The 14757-nt window shown below is 47.7% G+C and overlaps 1 protein-coding gene across 1 annotated transcript in view; it reads left to right on the forward strand.

The window, feature by feature from the left end:
• The window catches only part of CACNA1C (calcium voltage-gated channel subunit alpha1 C), a 638289-nt gene that overhangs the window by 513437 nt on the left and 110095 nt on the right, over positions 1-14757 (forward strand). The window contains exons 15-19 of the mRNA XM_058559143.1: positions 915-1035; positions 2717-2831; positions 3630-3750; positions 4100-4169; positions 11870-12002. Coding sequence (XP_058415126.1) covers positions 915-1035; positions 2717-2831; positions 3630-3750; positions 4100-4169; positions 11870-12002 — 560 coding nt within the window. The remainder of the gene's footprint in view (positions 1-914; positions 1036-2716; positions 2832-3629; positions 3751-4099; positions 4170-11869; positions 12003-14757) is intronic.

The following is a 14757-nucleotide window of genomic DNA, read 5'->3' on the forward strand; positions in this document are numbered from 1 at the left end:
GTGGGGGAGGTGGGAGAAGGAAGAAGGAGCCTGGAAAACGTGGAAGGAAGCTTCACCCCTGTGCTGGGCAACCAAAACCAGCCTAGATCAGCCATGGAGGGTCCATGCCCAGGGGAGTCTTGGGTTCTTTTGGTAGTTTCCCTACCCCCAGGCCCCCGTGGAATTCCACTATTGGATGGACCATTGAAGAAAAGATCTAATTGAGCAGTTTAAAAACTCTTTCTTAGCCCTGGAACCCTTTATTCAAATAAATTCTACATAAAAGACCAAAATATAAACAAAGAAAAGCAGCCTCCTCTTTTGGGGGGAGGAGAGGGTGATGGAGCTGTCTTTCCTACCCACCACACTGGCCCCTAGAAAAAAATATAACTATCCCTTAAATTTGTGATTTCATAGATATTTTGGCTTAGGGCAAAGCTAAAGTAGCACTTGTTTAGGTTTAAAAGTAGATTGATTTATAAATAAAAATGAATAATATATGGATGTTGCCAAAATCTTAAAGATGGTACCCACATGACTAATGTTTGGGGAAAATAGGTGGCATATTGCTCTCCCAATGAGCACATTCACATTTGTGAAGGGGCCTTGATGCCCTAACCTGAGGAAGGGCTGATGGTGGCCATCTCGTGTGCTGTGTGTGGGTCATATGAGAGATTTTGACCAGGAAGCCCTTTCAGTCACCCCTCAAATAATATTACGCTGATGGCCATGTGCTTTGTCAAAGGACAGGGTCAGGCTTGCCCGGGTCAATAGCTCAGAGCCACTGGGAGGAGAACTGGGAGCCAGGAGGAGGGACAGAGTTGGAAAAGAGGTCTTAGACATTTTTGTTAACATAGTGGGGCAGGGCAGGGGAGTTTTGGGGTTTGCTGTTGGTCTAACGCTGTGTCCCTTATTGGTGGGAATGTGTCATTCAGATCCTGACCGGGGAGGACTGGAATTCGGTGATGTATGATGGGATCATGGCTTATGGCGGCCCCTCTTTTCCAGGGATGTTAGTCTGTATTTACTTCATCATCCTCTTCATCTGTGGAAACTGTATCCTTTGCTCCTGCCACTCCACCCCTGATGCCCCCCTCCCCACTCAGTCTGCAGCATGATGCCAAATAGGTGTGCCTGGCAAATCCTGACTCAGGGCTGAAAACTGTGCTTGCCGGTCCACAGGGCCCCAGGCAGGCGGGGAAAGGCATGCTCTGGGGAGAAGACGGTTCCAGCCCAGAAACACCTTAGCTGTGGAGGCAGGACATGGTGGGAGCCTGGAGCTTTGGCATAGATGGGGATGTATGTTCATCTTCCTGAACCGCTTCAGGCTGCAGTGTTGCCTGACTCCGGGAGGTGTGTTCTCATCGTAGTCTGGGTAAACAGCGCCCCCTGGTGGTCTGCGTGTGCAGCCACTCATCTAGACTCTGATGTGAACGCGCTGGAGTTGGGCAGCCTGGCTGCCCTGGGCTGCTGCATCTGCTGGAGGTAGGATGCTCGGTTAAGGAGGGCTGAGCCATCATCCTTGAAGCAACCTTCGTCTCTTCTCCCTACTAGCTGGTCAGTGTCCCTTCCTCTGAAGCCACTCTCCAGGACTTTAGTCACAGGCAGAGCTGGACAGGCTTCACCAAGCAGGCTTGACAGATCCTTGCTGATTCAGGCCACAGGCAGGTTTCCAGGGTCTCAAGCCACAGGCGCTCTTCTCTCCCTCTAGTCATAACCCAGTGAGGGCTGTGTGCAGAGGCGGTTGTTAAGTAGAAGCCGCTCTGGCCCAAGACTCGGGTTTAAATCGCAGCTTAATGTTAGCACAGAAAAGGTGGACATTGATGCCAACAGACAGGCTTCACGTTTTACCCACCAGGTGACCTTGGGCAAGCTAAAGCATCTCTACCTCAGTGTCTGTAAAATGGGGTGATAAATAATAGTACCTACTACTTAACGGGTCATCGTGAGGTTTAGTGGGATAATGTGTGCAAAGCCCCTACCGCAGCGTGGGGCCCCCAGAGCAAGGCATCCAGTAGCATCCGTGGACAAGCCCTTCTCCTCCTTGGGTTGCGGTTTCCCTATGTGTGAAATGGGGGGACTGTCTGGGTGTCTGAGGTGGAGGTTCAACTTAACAAATGTTAAGAGCCCTTTCAGCTATACTTTCTTTGATTCTGCAGTTCTCTGACCCAGTCTGTCTGTTCAAGGTTGCGGATGGAGGAGAGAAGAAAAGGGCAAATTACCACTTCCAGTTAGGAGTTCCCAAGCTTTGGCTAGCTCTAGCTGGACCCTCCAAGGCTCTTTATATGTGCAGGCTCACATTAAGAGTTGGCAAAGGTATCAGACCACCTCCTCAGTGCCCAGTTATAATGAACTGCTCTTAAGAGCGTTCTGCATTCTACTAGAGACAACGCTGTTTATAATGTCATTTATAGCCAGTCATCTCAGTGGGGACACCATAATGACACCCAGCAATTAAAGAGCAAGGCAGGGCTCACTGCCTCGCTCCCTGCCCACTCCAGCCTGCAAGCTAGCCTGCTCTCAACCCCTTAGAAAACTCCAGGTAGCTAATAGGGTGATAGGGAGGGAAAAGGGGGGAATAGGGACACCAATGGGCTTGGAACTCCTCAAAAGAGTCACCGTTGAGCTCCCTCTGTGGGGAACTCTACCCCTGCATGTGCTGCACTCCCCCTGCTCCTTGTGGCCACCAAAAACCCCAAGGCCAAGGGTCATTTTCTTTAAGAATGGACACAAACAGATATCCTACTAAATGTGTTCTTGGCCATTGCTGTGGACAACCTGGCTGATGCTGAGAGCCTCACATCTGCCCAAAAGGAGGAGGAAGAGGAGAAGGAGAGAAAGAAGCTGGCCAGGTAACCCTCTAAGCTTGCCCGAGCCCAGGGGCCCAGGGCCCAGTTCTGGAATTCCATTCCCGTGGGTGATAAAGAGAGGCTTGGGCGCTGGCCTCTGTCGGCCATTCCTCCTAGAAGCGCACTGGGTTTGGGGCTTCCTCCAGTAAGTTGGGTCTTTCTCCTAATTCCTAGGCATTGCTCTAAAGTGAGGACCATCATGAATTACAGTCTCTGTGAAGGTGTTGTATTTCCCCACCTGTCTAGGAAATTGGGGATTCTCTTTTGAGAAGAGAGGTCATGAGAAGTGACAGGAGTAAAGGAGAGAAAGAAAGCAGCCACTCAGAGAAAAAATACAATTCCAGCTGAAAGAGTGATTCTTCCTCACTGTATTGTAACTCATCTCCAGTGTTAAGAAGGCAAGATAGGACCCTACATTGTCTTCCATCATTGTCTAGTTGGGACTATCATAGGCCACACATCTGCTGGGGATTGAGCAGAGTTCTCCAGGACCCAATCCTGAATGAGATCCAAAACCCTTCCCTGCTTTAGACAGGGACTGGAGCAGCTGAGAAGCTGGAAGAGGCCAACTGAGCACCAGACAGAGCAAGGTGTGGCCAGGTGCCCAGATCCTGAGCCCAGCCCAATAGCATTTGTGACTGAGCTCCACATGCCATGTGCTCTGGACGTAGGAAGCTGGACCTAGGCCTAGGGAATCTGCTCCTACTGGCCCCCAACAGACCACAGAGTAGTTCTCTTTTTCACTGTTCCCTGTCACTCCAGTAAACATCTCTTTATTTTTTTCTTCTGCCGACTGGCCAGGACTGCCAGCCCAGAGAAGAAACAAGAAGGGATGGAGAAGCCAGCAGTGGAGGAGACCAAGGAGGAGAAAATTGAGCTGAAATCCATTACAGCTGATGGAGAGTCCCCACCCACCACCAAGGTCAGTAGCCATCTCCTTCCAGGAGCTGGGAGGGCCATTGCTGAGGGAGAGAAGGCACAGTCTTCCCAGGCCAGACACCCGTGGAAAGGAGGGAGGAAGGAAAGAGACTCGGTGGAAGAAAGCCAGTGAAGGTGGAGCAGGAGAGCTAGGAATGTGAAGAGAAGGCCGATTGATTGAATCCCAGCCTTCTGCTGATGTCTTGAAGGATATGCACAAAGTAACAAAGATATGTTTTTGAGTCAACAGCTCAGCCACTGACTATAATGCAATATCAAGGCTACTCTGAGCCTCTCAAACTGTGGAACTTATCTAACTGGATTCTTCCTCCTCCTTCCCCTTGGCTGCCTAGATCAACATGGATGACCTCCAGCCCAATGAAAATGAGGATAAGAGTCCCTACTCCAACCCAGAAACTGCAGGTACCAGTGCTACTGCCTACCCCTGAGGTTGGGAGGTTGGGGTGGAGATCCAGATTCTAAAGCCGTATGGAAGTGGCCGCATATTAGGGACCACTGGCTGCAGTCTCCCTCTACAAGTACCTTGCCCTGCTGAATGTCTCCAGTCTCTGTATTAGCATTAGAAATCGTCATCCAGGGGAAACCTTTGCTCCTGGTTTCCTCATAATAATAATAGAAGATTAAATAAATCAAACTGGAGCAGTGTTTTTGTGCCCTTTGGAAGCTGAATTCTATATACATTTAAGATTTTGTTATATCCTATGTTGTAAAATCGTTATTAACTTACATAATTTATTAGTACAACATATGTTGCAGTATTATGCTCACTCAATGATAGTAGTAAATCCCACATCTGTCTTGCCCTTACTCAGGAGGCAGTGCCGACTACGAGGACAGCTGCCACCACAGATGTCCCACTTGTTGCTCTGTGGAATGCTTTCAGGTCTCTCATTATGAAAAGTGCTCATACAGACTGAAGTCTTCTCTCTGATACATAAATTGGCAGGCAGTCTCCTTTGAGGGAGTGTTAATGTCAGAGGTCAGTTGGCCCTTCTCCAGGACCCACTTCCCCGCTTCATGAAACCCCACGTCCTGCATGAGCCTTGGGCTCGCCTTCCTTTACCTGAAATTGCAGATATCACCACCAGCTACAAGCTCGCCGTCAATTACACACAGTCAGGGGCCTGTTATTTTACTGACATTTCCTTCCTGTGGAGGTAAGGCTATATGAGGATTGCTAACCACTTTAGGTGCCTGAAAACCTTCTATATTTATGAGCAAAACTAGGTTTTCCTTTTTGCTCTCCCTCCGCTGGTTCTCTGCTGTTCTTCCAGCAGGGCACCAATAGCCACCTTCTGTCGTCCCTGGGAAGCAGGCTCCCTGTGGTGGTTCCATCCTCACTCACTGCCCTGCAAGGGAAGGGGGCTTGGGCTTCCCGGGGCCTGGACAGAGAGAAGAGCAGGAAGGGCGTTTCCAGGGGCCAGGCACTAAGCCTTTTGAAGTCTTAAACCCTTTTGGTGTAAACGTTACAGAATTTCGAAGACATACTAGAGAAACTGACCAAATGCAATGGGAAGATCTTGTCTTCATCCTGAATGAACGAATCAACTTTAAAATGACATTTTTGAGATAATTGAGGAAAATTGAATATGGACTGGGAACTAAATGGTTTTAAGTAGTTTTTCTTAATCTTGTTAGTAAAATAATATTATCCTAGTTCTATTTTTTGTATGTTGAAGTGTTTATGGCTGGAGTCTAAAATGTTCAGAAGTTGCATTAAAATACTCCAACGACAGAAAATGGAGGCCGGGAAGGTAAATGACGCAAGATGGGCAAACTGTCAGTAGTTGTTGAAACTGAGTGTGGAGGTTCACCACACGGGTCTCTCTACTCGTGTGTGTATTTTTAAAGCTTAAAAAGAAAGACAGTAATAAAACAAATCCCTCCAGGCCCTGAGCAGAGCCTGTCCCATCTGGCCTGGGACTCCAGGAGGCGGCTTCCCTGCACATAGCACACAACAGCACACAGCACACAGCAGCGCGAGAGCCAGATTAGAGGGTCTGTTCTCACATCACCCCACTGCAGTCGGGCCATCCGTCCCTGGTCCTTCTACTAAGCGGTGAAGCGGGCACACCTAGGACAATAACCTCAGATTTCATTATTTAAATACACTCGTGGCTTTTCTCTTCTTTGTTGCTCTAATGAAATCAAAGAGAAGCAGGTCAAGGGGAAAAAGGACTAATGAGGATATTGTCACCATATTGGCCATCATAGAAACGTCTCTCCGTTGACCTGGCTTTCAGAATTCTTGGAATGGTTTTGCTTTTAAACTGAAAAACTATTCCCACACTCTGCTGATTCCTCAGGATTCTTTAGAATTTTTAGAGTGTGTCCTTTTCCCGGATCCTGTGGCCTCCCTTCTCTAACCTCCTCCAGATCCATGCCTTCGTTCTCTTGGTCCCAAGCATCTCCTACCTCTGGTCCATAGATAATTGAGGCTGTCCTGCCTCAGCCCACCACCACCACTCAAGCCTTTAAAGCCAGCTCCTAGGGCCCCCCATTTGTTTACTGTCCCTGGTTTCCGTTTTCTCACACAAGGACAGTCTGCTCTTAAAGCTAGTGGCTCTGCACTTCCCCCTTCCTCCAAGGCTGAGTGAACCTCTGCCTCCCAGCTCCTCCCTTCCCTGTGTCTGCAGGTCAACTCCTGGACGCTTTAGGACCAGGTGCAGCAGAAGCCGCCAAAGACTCCTCAAAGGTCACTTGACCTGTTGTGTCTGTTCTTGTCAATCTCTCATTCCCACCTGCTTGTCTTCTGAACTTTGAAAGGCGAAGAGCCTGATCCACCATTGTCCTCCCAACCACTGCCCCTTCTGCTTTCTCTCCTCTGGGCAGCTGGCCCCTGCTGCACCCACTTCATGCAGATGCCCCTCAGGAGGCAGCACTGGTGAGCCTTCCTCCTGCCCCACTTTCAGCCAGACTTCCAGAGAGAACAGGCACAGTGCCAGAGCACAGTCTCCTGCTCCCTCCTGCTCACTCTCGCTTCCTACTCTCTCCTCTGCCTTTATCCCCCTCTCCAGGCTGCTGTGTTTGCTTGTCCAGGTTATACCCAAAGGTATGTGTTGGACGGCCAAGTGGGAGCTGAACTCCAGCCTGCACTTTGCTAGCCAGGGCCTCTGCCCTCGCGTGAACACCCGAGGGGCCTCTTTCTAATTCACATGAAGCAGCCATACAGGCCAGCGGTGGCCCGTCAGTCCTTCTCTCTCCATTTAATCTCCAAAGCTCACCAGTTGGTTTTAACCTCCCAGCTTAGTATATACTAAATTCTAGAAACAGCTACTCACCTAGGAAGGAAAGCATTGTGCTTAGATTGTGGTTTTATTTAATCAATCAGTTTAGTTGAGTGAACATACAGATGTTCTTAAGAGTCACTAAGGACTTAAAATTAATAAGTACACATGAAGAAGAAATGTGGACAACACCAGAGAATGTCTAGCACGGTACCAAATGTTGTGGAGGAAGCTTGAACTGCTGCAAGGGGCTCGAGGAGGAGAGCAGTGAGGTCGGAGGGTGGTCGGAGCGGCTTCATGGAGAAGGGTGGTCTCGACTGGGTTTTGAGTTCAGGGAGTTGGAGAGAGAAGCGGTTACTTCAGGACCACACAATGGTCATAGACACAGAGCCGGAAGAAACCTTGGAAACATTCATTCACTTAACATCTACTTATGAAGCACCTGCCGTGTGCAGGCACTGTGGCAGGCACCAGGGATACACCTGTGGGCAAGACAGAGCAGGCCGCTGCTCCCTGGAGCTTACATTTCAGTGGGGAGACAGACAACGAGCAAGAAAGCAAACCAACCAAAAAGATAACATCAGGTAGTAGTAAGTGACATGAAGATACTGAGACCAAGGGCTGTGTTAGAGTTACTGGGTGGGGTGGGTCTGCTTTGGCTGTGTGGCAGTAAAGGCCTCTTTGAGGATGTGACCTTTGGGCTGGAACCTGAATGAGTCAAAGGAATTAGTCATGGAAATCGGAAGGAAGAGCTTTCTAGGTGGAGGGACTAGCAGAGCAGAATCTCTTCGGCGGAATGCACTTGTCTGCCAAGGGGTCCAAAGAGGCCAGCGAATGTGGAGCAGAGAACACAGGGGAGAGGGCAGGGCGTGCGACAGGGGCTGGGTGGGCGCAGGCGGGCTGGGGCCTCAAAGGGCCCGCGAGAGGTTCGGGTCTGACCTGACGCAGTGGAGAAACACCTCAGTCAGAGGCGGACATGATCCGATGGCTGACATACTTTTTTAAAAAACTCACTCAGGCTGCCTTCTGAAAAAAGGGCAGCAGATGGTCAAGAATCGGACTGGAGACAGTGGGGACACTAGTGCAGGAGTCCAGGGGAGAGGTGATAGCAGCTTGGGCCGGGGTGATGGTGCTGAGACACAGAGAAATGGCAGGCCTTGGGGCGCATTTTGCAGATGGGGCCCACTGGACTTATTAGTGGCTTAGGAGTTGAAGAGAAAGAACAAGGAATGAATGGTGACTGAGGTTCTTCAGTTGAGCCAGCAAAGAGAGGCCGGCCCTGGCAGTCTAGTGGTTAAGATTCCACGTTCTCACTGCCGAGGCCCGGATTCATTTCCCGGTCAGGGAACCACACCACCCGTCTATCAGTTGTCATACTGTGATGACTGCAGCGCAGCTGTGATGCTGGAAGCTCTGCCACTGGTATTTCAAATACCAGCAGGGTCACCCATGGTGGACAGGTTTCAGCAGAGCTTCCAGACTAAGATAAACTGGGAAGAAGGACCTGGCCACCTACCTCTGAGAAAATTGGCCGTGAAAACCCTGTGAACGGTAGCAGAGCATTGTCTGCTATAGTGCCAGAAGGTGAGAGGATGGCACAAAAAGACCAGGCAGGGAGTCAGAATCGACCTGACAGCACTAACAACAAAGCAAAGAGAAGGTACCCACCACAGGGTGCATTCTCGGCCTTCTCTCCCAGGATTCTCCGTTACCAATCATGCATTACCTGCATTACCTTTAGCTGCTAGAAGACTCTGGGGCCACAATAAAAACTGTAAGCTCCTTGAGGGCAAGAACCATGGCTTTGTGTTCAGTGTGCTGTAGGCACTAGATGTGAAAAATAATGTTTTTATTTTAATCAGCCATGAGCAAAATCCCAGAGGTGACAATGAGTATCAAATAGGGAGGGCCAAGGTCACCAAGGACCAAGGGTAGGACAGGGAGCTCCTGCTGGAACCTGCCCTCAGGGAAGCAGCAGCAACTCCAGGGTGCAGCCATACCGTACTTATCACACTTTCCAAACCTCCAGGAACAGGGATGAGAAAAGATTGCCGAGGGATCCTGCTGGCATTTGGGGGTGGGAGTCCAGATGGCTCAGCTGCCAACCCCCAAAATGAACTTGACCTGACTTCCCCTAATCTGCGAACCTCTCTCCTTATACGTGGTGCATGCAGAGCATCTCCTGCTGTCCGATTTTTGTCCCTGGACAAGCTCAGGTTTGTTTTTCAGAAGCAGTTTCCTCTGAGCTTCAGCTGTGTGGGTCTGAGGGGATCAGCCGCCTTGCTTCTCCCTGGAAATGGAAATGGATGTAGAACTTCAGAAACAGTGAGGCAGTCTACTGCAGATGAAAGAGCATGTAAAATTCTTCATTAGGAACTTAGAAAAGCACAAAGCTAGTAAATATGGTTTTCTAGAAACATGAATTATTTGAATAAGCATTAAATTACCTGTTATCAAATTATTATGAATAATAAAATATTGGGTCATTTACGGCAAAACTGAAAAGAATACAAACTCCTAGGCAGGAATTTAAGATCCTTCTCAGTTAAATTTCACTTGTAAATTTCTTGATTTAGGCCAGTTCTGCTTTTACTTTTTTCTTTAATAGAAGACTTTACCTTTGTTTTACATACCAAGGTTTGGTTAAAAAGCTTCAACCTTTGGCCTGTACACAGTTTTTCATCTTGTGCCTCTCTTCTGCTGAAAATATCCATTGCCTTGTGGTCAGCTCTAATTCCTCTAGGGAAAGAATCTGATTTATGCCTATGTTCTGCTGGTCCTCCAAAAAAGCCTTGGGTCCCTAAACACTTCTTGCTTGATAAAAAACCACTTTCTGTGCCAGGCATTTTTTCTCTGTGCCACCTGGCTTCATCTTAGCCAGAAGAAGAGAGAGCATGCAGAGGCATGGCTGGTCGTAAGATGAACTTCCTGTAGCTATCTTTCCAACCAGCTTAGTCTCCACCTGACTTTCTTCTTTTGCAAAGTCTCCTTCCTTATAAAGCTAATGTCGGTGTGGCAGTTTAATCATCAAGAAGCAAGGGCTACTCTGTGCCAGGCATGGTTTCTCTCTCCAGGGTCTTCAGCACATAAAGAGATGGAACAGATATATTTAACACAGGCGTCCGAGGTATTGTGTGCTGAGTGCCAAGTTAACACAGGAGGCCAAAGGTGCTCCTGGAATTCACACGAAAATCATTCCCTAGAGCCCAGGAACTCAGGAGAGCCAGGTGAATGATGCTGCCTGAAGTGGGAGTCCGTATAGCTCTGCAGAGAGGGAGGTGAGGGCAGGTCAAATGGGGAGAGAGCGTGAGGAAAGGAGAAAGCGCATAGCCTGTGTATTCACCCACAGTGTATTCCTGGGGCTGCCATAACAAATTACCACAAACTGGGTGGCTTAAAACAACAGAAATTTGTTTTCTCACACTTCTGGAGGCTGGAAGTCTGGAATCAAGGTGTCAGCAGGGCCACGCTCCCTCTGAAGGCTCTAGAGAGAATCTCTCCTGGCCTCTTCCTAGCCTCTGGCGGCCAGCGATCCTTGGTGCTCTCTGGCTTGCGGCTGCGTGGCTCCTATCTCTGCCTCCGTCTTCACACGGCCTTCTTCCCTCTGCGTGTCTCTGTGTCTCTCCTTATAAGGACACCAGTCCTTGGATTTCGGGCCCACCCTAGTCCACTGTGACTTCATCATAACTAATTACATGTGCAAAGACCCTACTTTCAAAATTGTCACATTCTGAGGTTCTGGGTGGGCATGAATTTCGGGAGGACAACATTCAACCCACTACAATGAGTGTTCAGAAAATAGTTTGATGTGAGTGGGAAGTTTGTCAGGGAATAACAGCAGGCAAAGCTCAGACTGAGAAAGATGCTGAGCACTGATTTACAGGATAAGAGTCTCTCCCATGGGTAGAGATAGTAATAACAACCCCTGACGTTTATACAACACTTGCTATGTGCCAGGCACCATCCTGCGGCATGTATGTACTATTATCCCATCTTACAGATGGAGAAGCTAGGGCACAGAGAGACCAAACAAACACCCGTAGCCCGAAAGAGAGGGAGCCAAGATTTGGATCAAAGCACTGGCTGGAGAGTCCATGCTCATAACTCCATTCCCCTTGTAAACATTTTTAAATACGTTTGACCAGAACAGGACGGGCAGTGGTTTCCTTCCACAGGCAGTGAGCTTGCAAGCAAAGGAATAAGCCATGTGGCTCTGGTCCACATTAAATGTAGCAACTGGCCGGGAGAACGAAGGAGCTTCTTTAATGGGTGTCCGTGTCTAGACCTTTGAATGAAGGGCCTGTTGCGGTCAGCATTATTACCCTATTATCCCTACAGCATGCGATTTTTTTTGTATTTTCAGGAATGGGGAGAGTGTTGATTTTAAACTCCTGGAACCTTCATGGATGGGGTTGTTTGCAAGGGATCCCACAAGGCAGCTAAGCCATGCTCTTTCCCTACCTGCGACTCAGATGGACAAGTACATCTGGCAATGCCTTAGTCTCACCTGGTCACTGTGTCCAGTGCCTTACAACTCATCCCAATTTGCCTGGGACTGAGGGATTTCCTGGGGTGTGGGAATTTCTGTTTAGACAACTGGACTGGACAGTCCCGGACAAACCAGGACATGTTGTTCACCCTGCTTACAACCCCCTTATCGTGTGCTCCCAGGAAAGTCTTTTCCTAACACAGATGAGCTCCAGCAGTGCCACGGGGAGACAGCTGAGTGTCTGTCTGGGTTGCTACCCTACGTTTTAGAGATGCAAATGATGACTTGATTCTTGTCAGTAGGAAGGTATCTGGAAGTAGGCAGCACATTGGTAAAAATAAGTGGGAGTAGTGGAGCTATTTAGAATGGTGCTTTTTTTCTTACAGGAGAAGAGGATGAGGAGGAGCCTGAGATGCCTGTGGGCCCCCGCCCACGACCACTCTCTGAGCTGCACCTTAAGGAAAAGGCAGTGCCCATGCCAGAAGCCAGTGCATTTTTCATCTTCAGCTCCAACAACAGGTGTGTGAGAATGGCGGGAGGGTGGGCTCTGCGCTCTGTGATGCACGCCCAGCAGCTGCCGGCATCCCCCAAACTCTGGGCGGAGCCTGGGATGCTCCCAAGTCCTCACAACTTGTGTAAACAGGCACTCATTTAGGGAGACGAGTCCTGGACCCCAAGTCAGAAGACCTGTGTTTATTTTTCTCTCCATGTTTTGAAATGTGTGAACTCTATTTCTATTCTTTTGGTGATTACCCTTGGTAATTTACTAAGTCTATTTAACTTCAAGTCTGAAGTTGCACAATATCCTAATTCTCCTCCTGCAAAATAGAGGGAGCTTAGACTATTTTAACTCCTCTCAGCCCCTTCTGCCTGAGATGTTATTATTGGTTAATACTTTCGCCCTTACCTTTATGTTTAACCCAACAAGGTGGACAGAATTACCGCTATCGTTATTGTTATACAGACAGTGTATGCTTGGAATTACCTACAACTTACCGTTGTGTTTGTCTACCAGTTTGTCATGCATTTCAGTCCATCGTGCAATCATTTTCTTTCTACCTAAAGTACACTCTTTAGAAGTTCTTTTAGTTCCTTTATGGTAAGTTCATTTGGCCTCTGTCTATCTGTAATTGTTTTCATTTCTTTTTTTTTTTTTTTTGTGAGGAAGACCGGCCCTGAGCTAACATCCGATGCCAATCCTCCTCTTTTTGCTGAGGGAGATTGGCCCTGGGATAACATCTGTGCCCATCTTCCTCTACTTTATATGGGACGCTGCCACAGCATGGCTTGACAAGCGGTGCATCGGTGCACACCCAGGATCCTAACCTGTGAACCCCAGGCTCCCGAAGTGGAGCACATGAACTTAACCACTACACCACCAGGCCGGCCCCAGTTGTTTTCATTTCTTGTTCTTGAAAGATAGTTTTGCTGTGTCCACAATTTTAGGTTGACAGGTTTTGCCCCTCAGCAAGTTAACTTTATTATTCCACTGCTGTCAAGTCAGCTGTCATACCAGCTATCATTCCCGTGTAGGTAGTCTGCCCGTTATCTCTAGTTGCCTTAACATCTTCTGTTGCCTTTGGTGCTGTGCAGATTAACTACCATGTGTCTGGGCATGGGTTTCTTTCCATTTATCCTGCTTAGAGTATGACAGGCGTCCCAAATCTATAGATTTATATTTTTCTTCAGTTCTTGAACAACACTAAAAACTAGAATTGGATTGATAATTCTTGCAAAATTGCAGCCATAATCTCTTTAAATATTGTCTCTCCTTCATTCATTCTGTTCTTTCCTTCTGGTACTCCAATTAGACATATGTTAAACCTTCTTGTTCTATCCTCCCTGTCTCTTAATGTGTCGTGCATATCTTTCATCTCCTTGTCTGTCTTTGGTATTCTGGGTAATTTCTTCAGATATATCTTCCAATTTCTTAATTCTCCCTTCAACTTTATCTATATTATTGTTTAAACTAGTTTTTATATCAACTGTTATACTTTTTCATTTCAGACAGTTCCATTTGTTGCTTGATTTTCCAGATCCATCTGTCTATATCTAACAGTTTCTTGTGATTTATCATCTTTATGATCAAGTCCCTTATTTCATTAAATATTTCAAATATAGTTGTTCCATATTCTTCATGTGATATTTCCAATATACACAGTCTTTGAGGGGTCTAAATCACTTCTTTGTTGTTTCTTCTGATTTCCCATCTTAATGGCTTATCTTCTTGTGTGTTTAATGATTGTGACTTCAATACTTCATCTTAATTGGTGAGATTCCTGTGGACTTAAATTAGGATTGGGAAGCTTTCTTCTAGATGCCCCTTGAGGGTGTTGGCTCAGCTTGGAGTGCCACGCTCCCCTGTGCCCCCTCAAAACTGGCTTGAAATGCAGTTTCCTGACAGCAGTGCTGATACTGATGTCTGTCCTCCAGCAGCTCTGCCTTTCCTGGCTCCCTGTCACACAAACCCCAGCTCAGTGGATTTGTTTGTTTGTTTGAAGGGGATGATCATTGTAGACCACTCCTGACTCTCATGAAAGCAGAATTGTCTCAAAAGATTTGTCCTTTCCAGGATTTGGTGCTTCTGCAGCAGCAGGGTCTCTCAGAGCATTTAGTGAACTGCAACACCAGGAGCCGAGATCCGAAGGCCTGGGTTCAAGCCCTCATTCCCTCACTCTACAGGCTGTGTTTCTGGGCACACCTCTCCTTCCTGAGTTTCAATGTTTTTATCTGTAAAATGAAGATGATAATAACACCCATATCTCCCTTCCTAGGCCATTGTCACGATGAGATAGTATATAAGACACCCTTGGCATTCAAGGATCTAGTATTTGTGGTACTGTCAATGAGTGCCCAGAGGGCCACATGTGTTGTTCTTTGTATTGGGCTGAGGGGCGTGATTGAATTGCATGCGTTGAAGCTATTACACAGGAGCAAATCAGCTAGCCAGAGTGTATTCTTAGCCAGCTTCTCAGTATCCACGTCTCTGCATGGCTCTTTTCTCCCTTATTCATAAAATATGAAGTAGATCTTATAAAGTGATTTTTTTAATGATGGGAAAAAGAAGTCCCCAAACAAAAGCCGGTTGTTAATGTCCTAGCAGTATTGGAAAATTTAGAGATTCCCAAAGGTTTCATATGTAACCCTCCAAAATGTCAAAAGTGTACTGTTGAGTGCCAAACGTGCATGAGAACTACACAGTTCTGTACAGATGCGCATCGTAGTGGGGTCAGCAGTTGTGGTTGTCGTTACCCAGCAGCAGTGAGACTTCAGG

The sequence above is a fragment of the Diceros bicornis genome, chromosome 17, assembly GCF_020826845.1.
Source record: "Diceros bicornis minor isolate mBicDic1 chromosome 17, mDicBic1.mat.cur, whole genome shotgun sequence".
NCBI classification, from domain to species: Eukaryota; Metazoa; Chordata; class Mammalia; order Perissodactyla; family Rhinocerotidae; genus Diceros; species Diceros bicornis.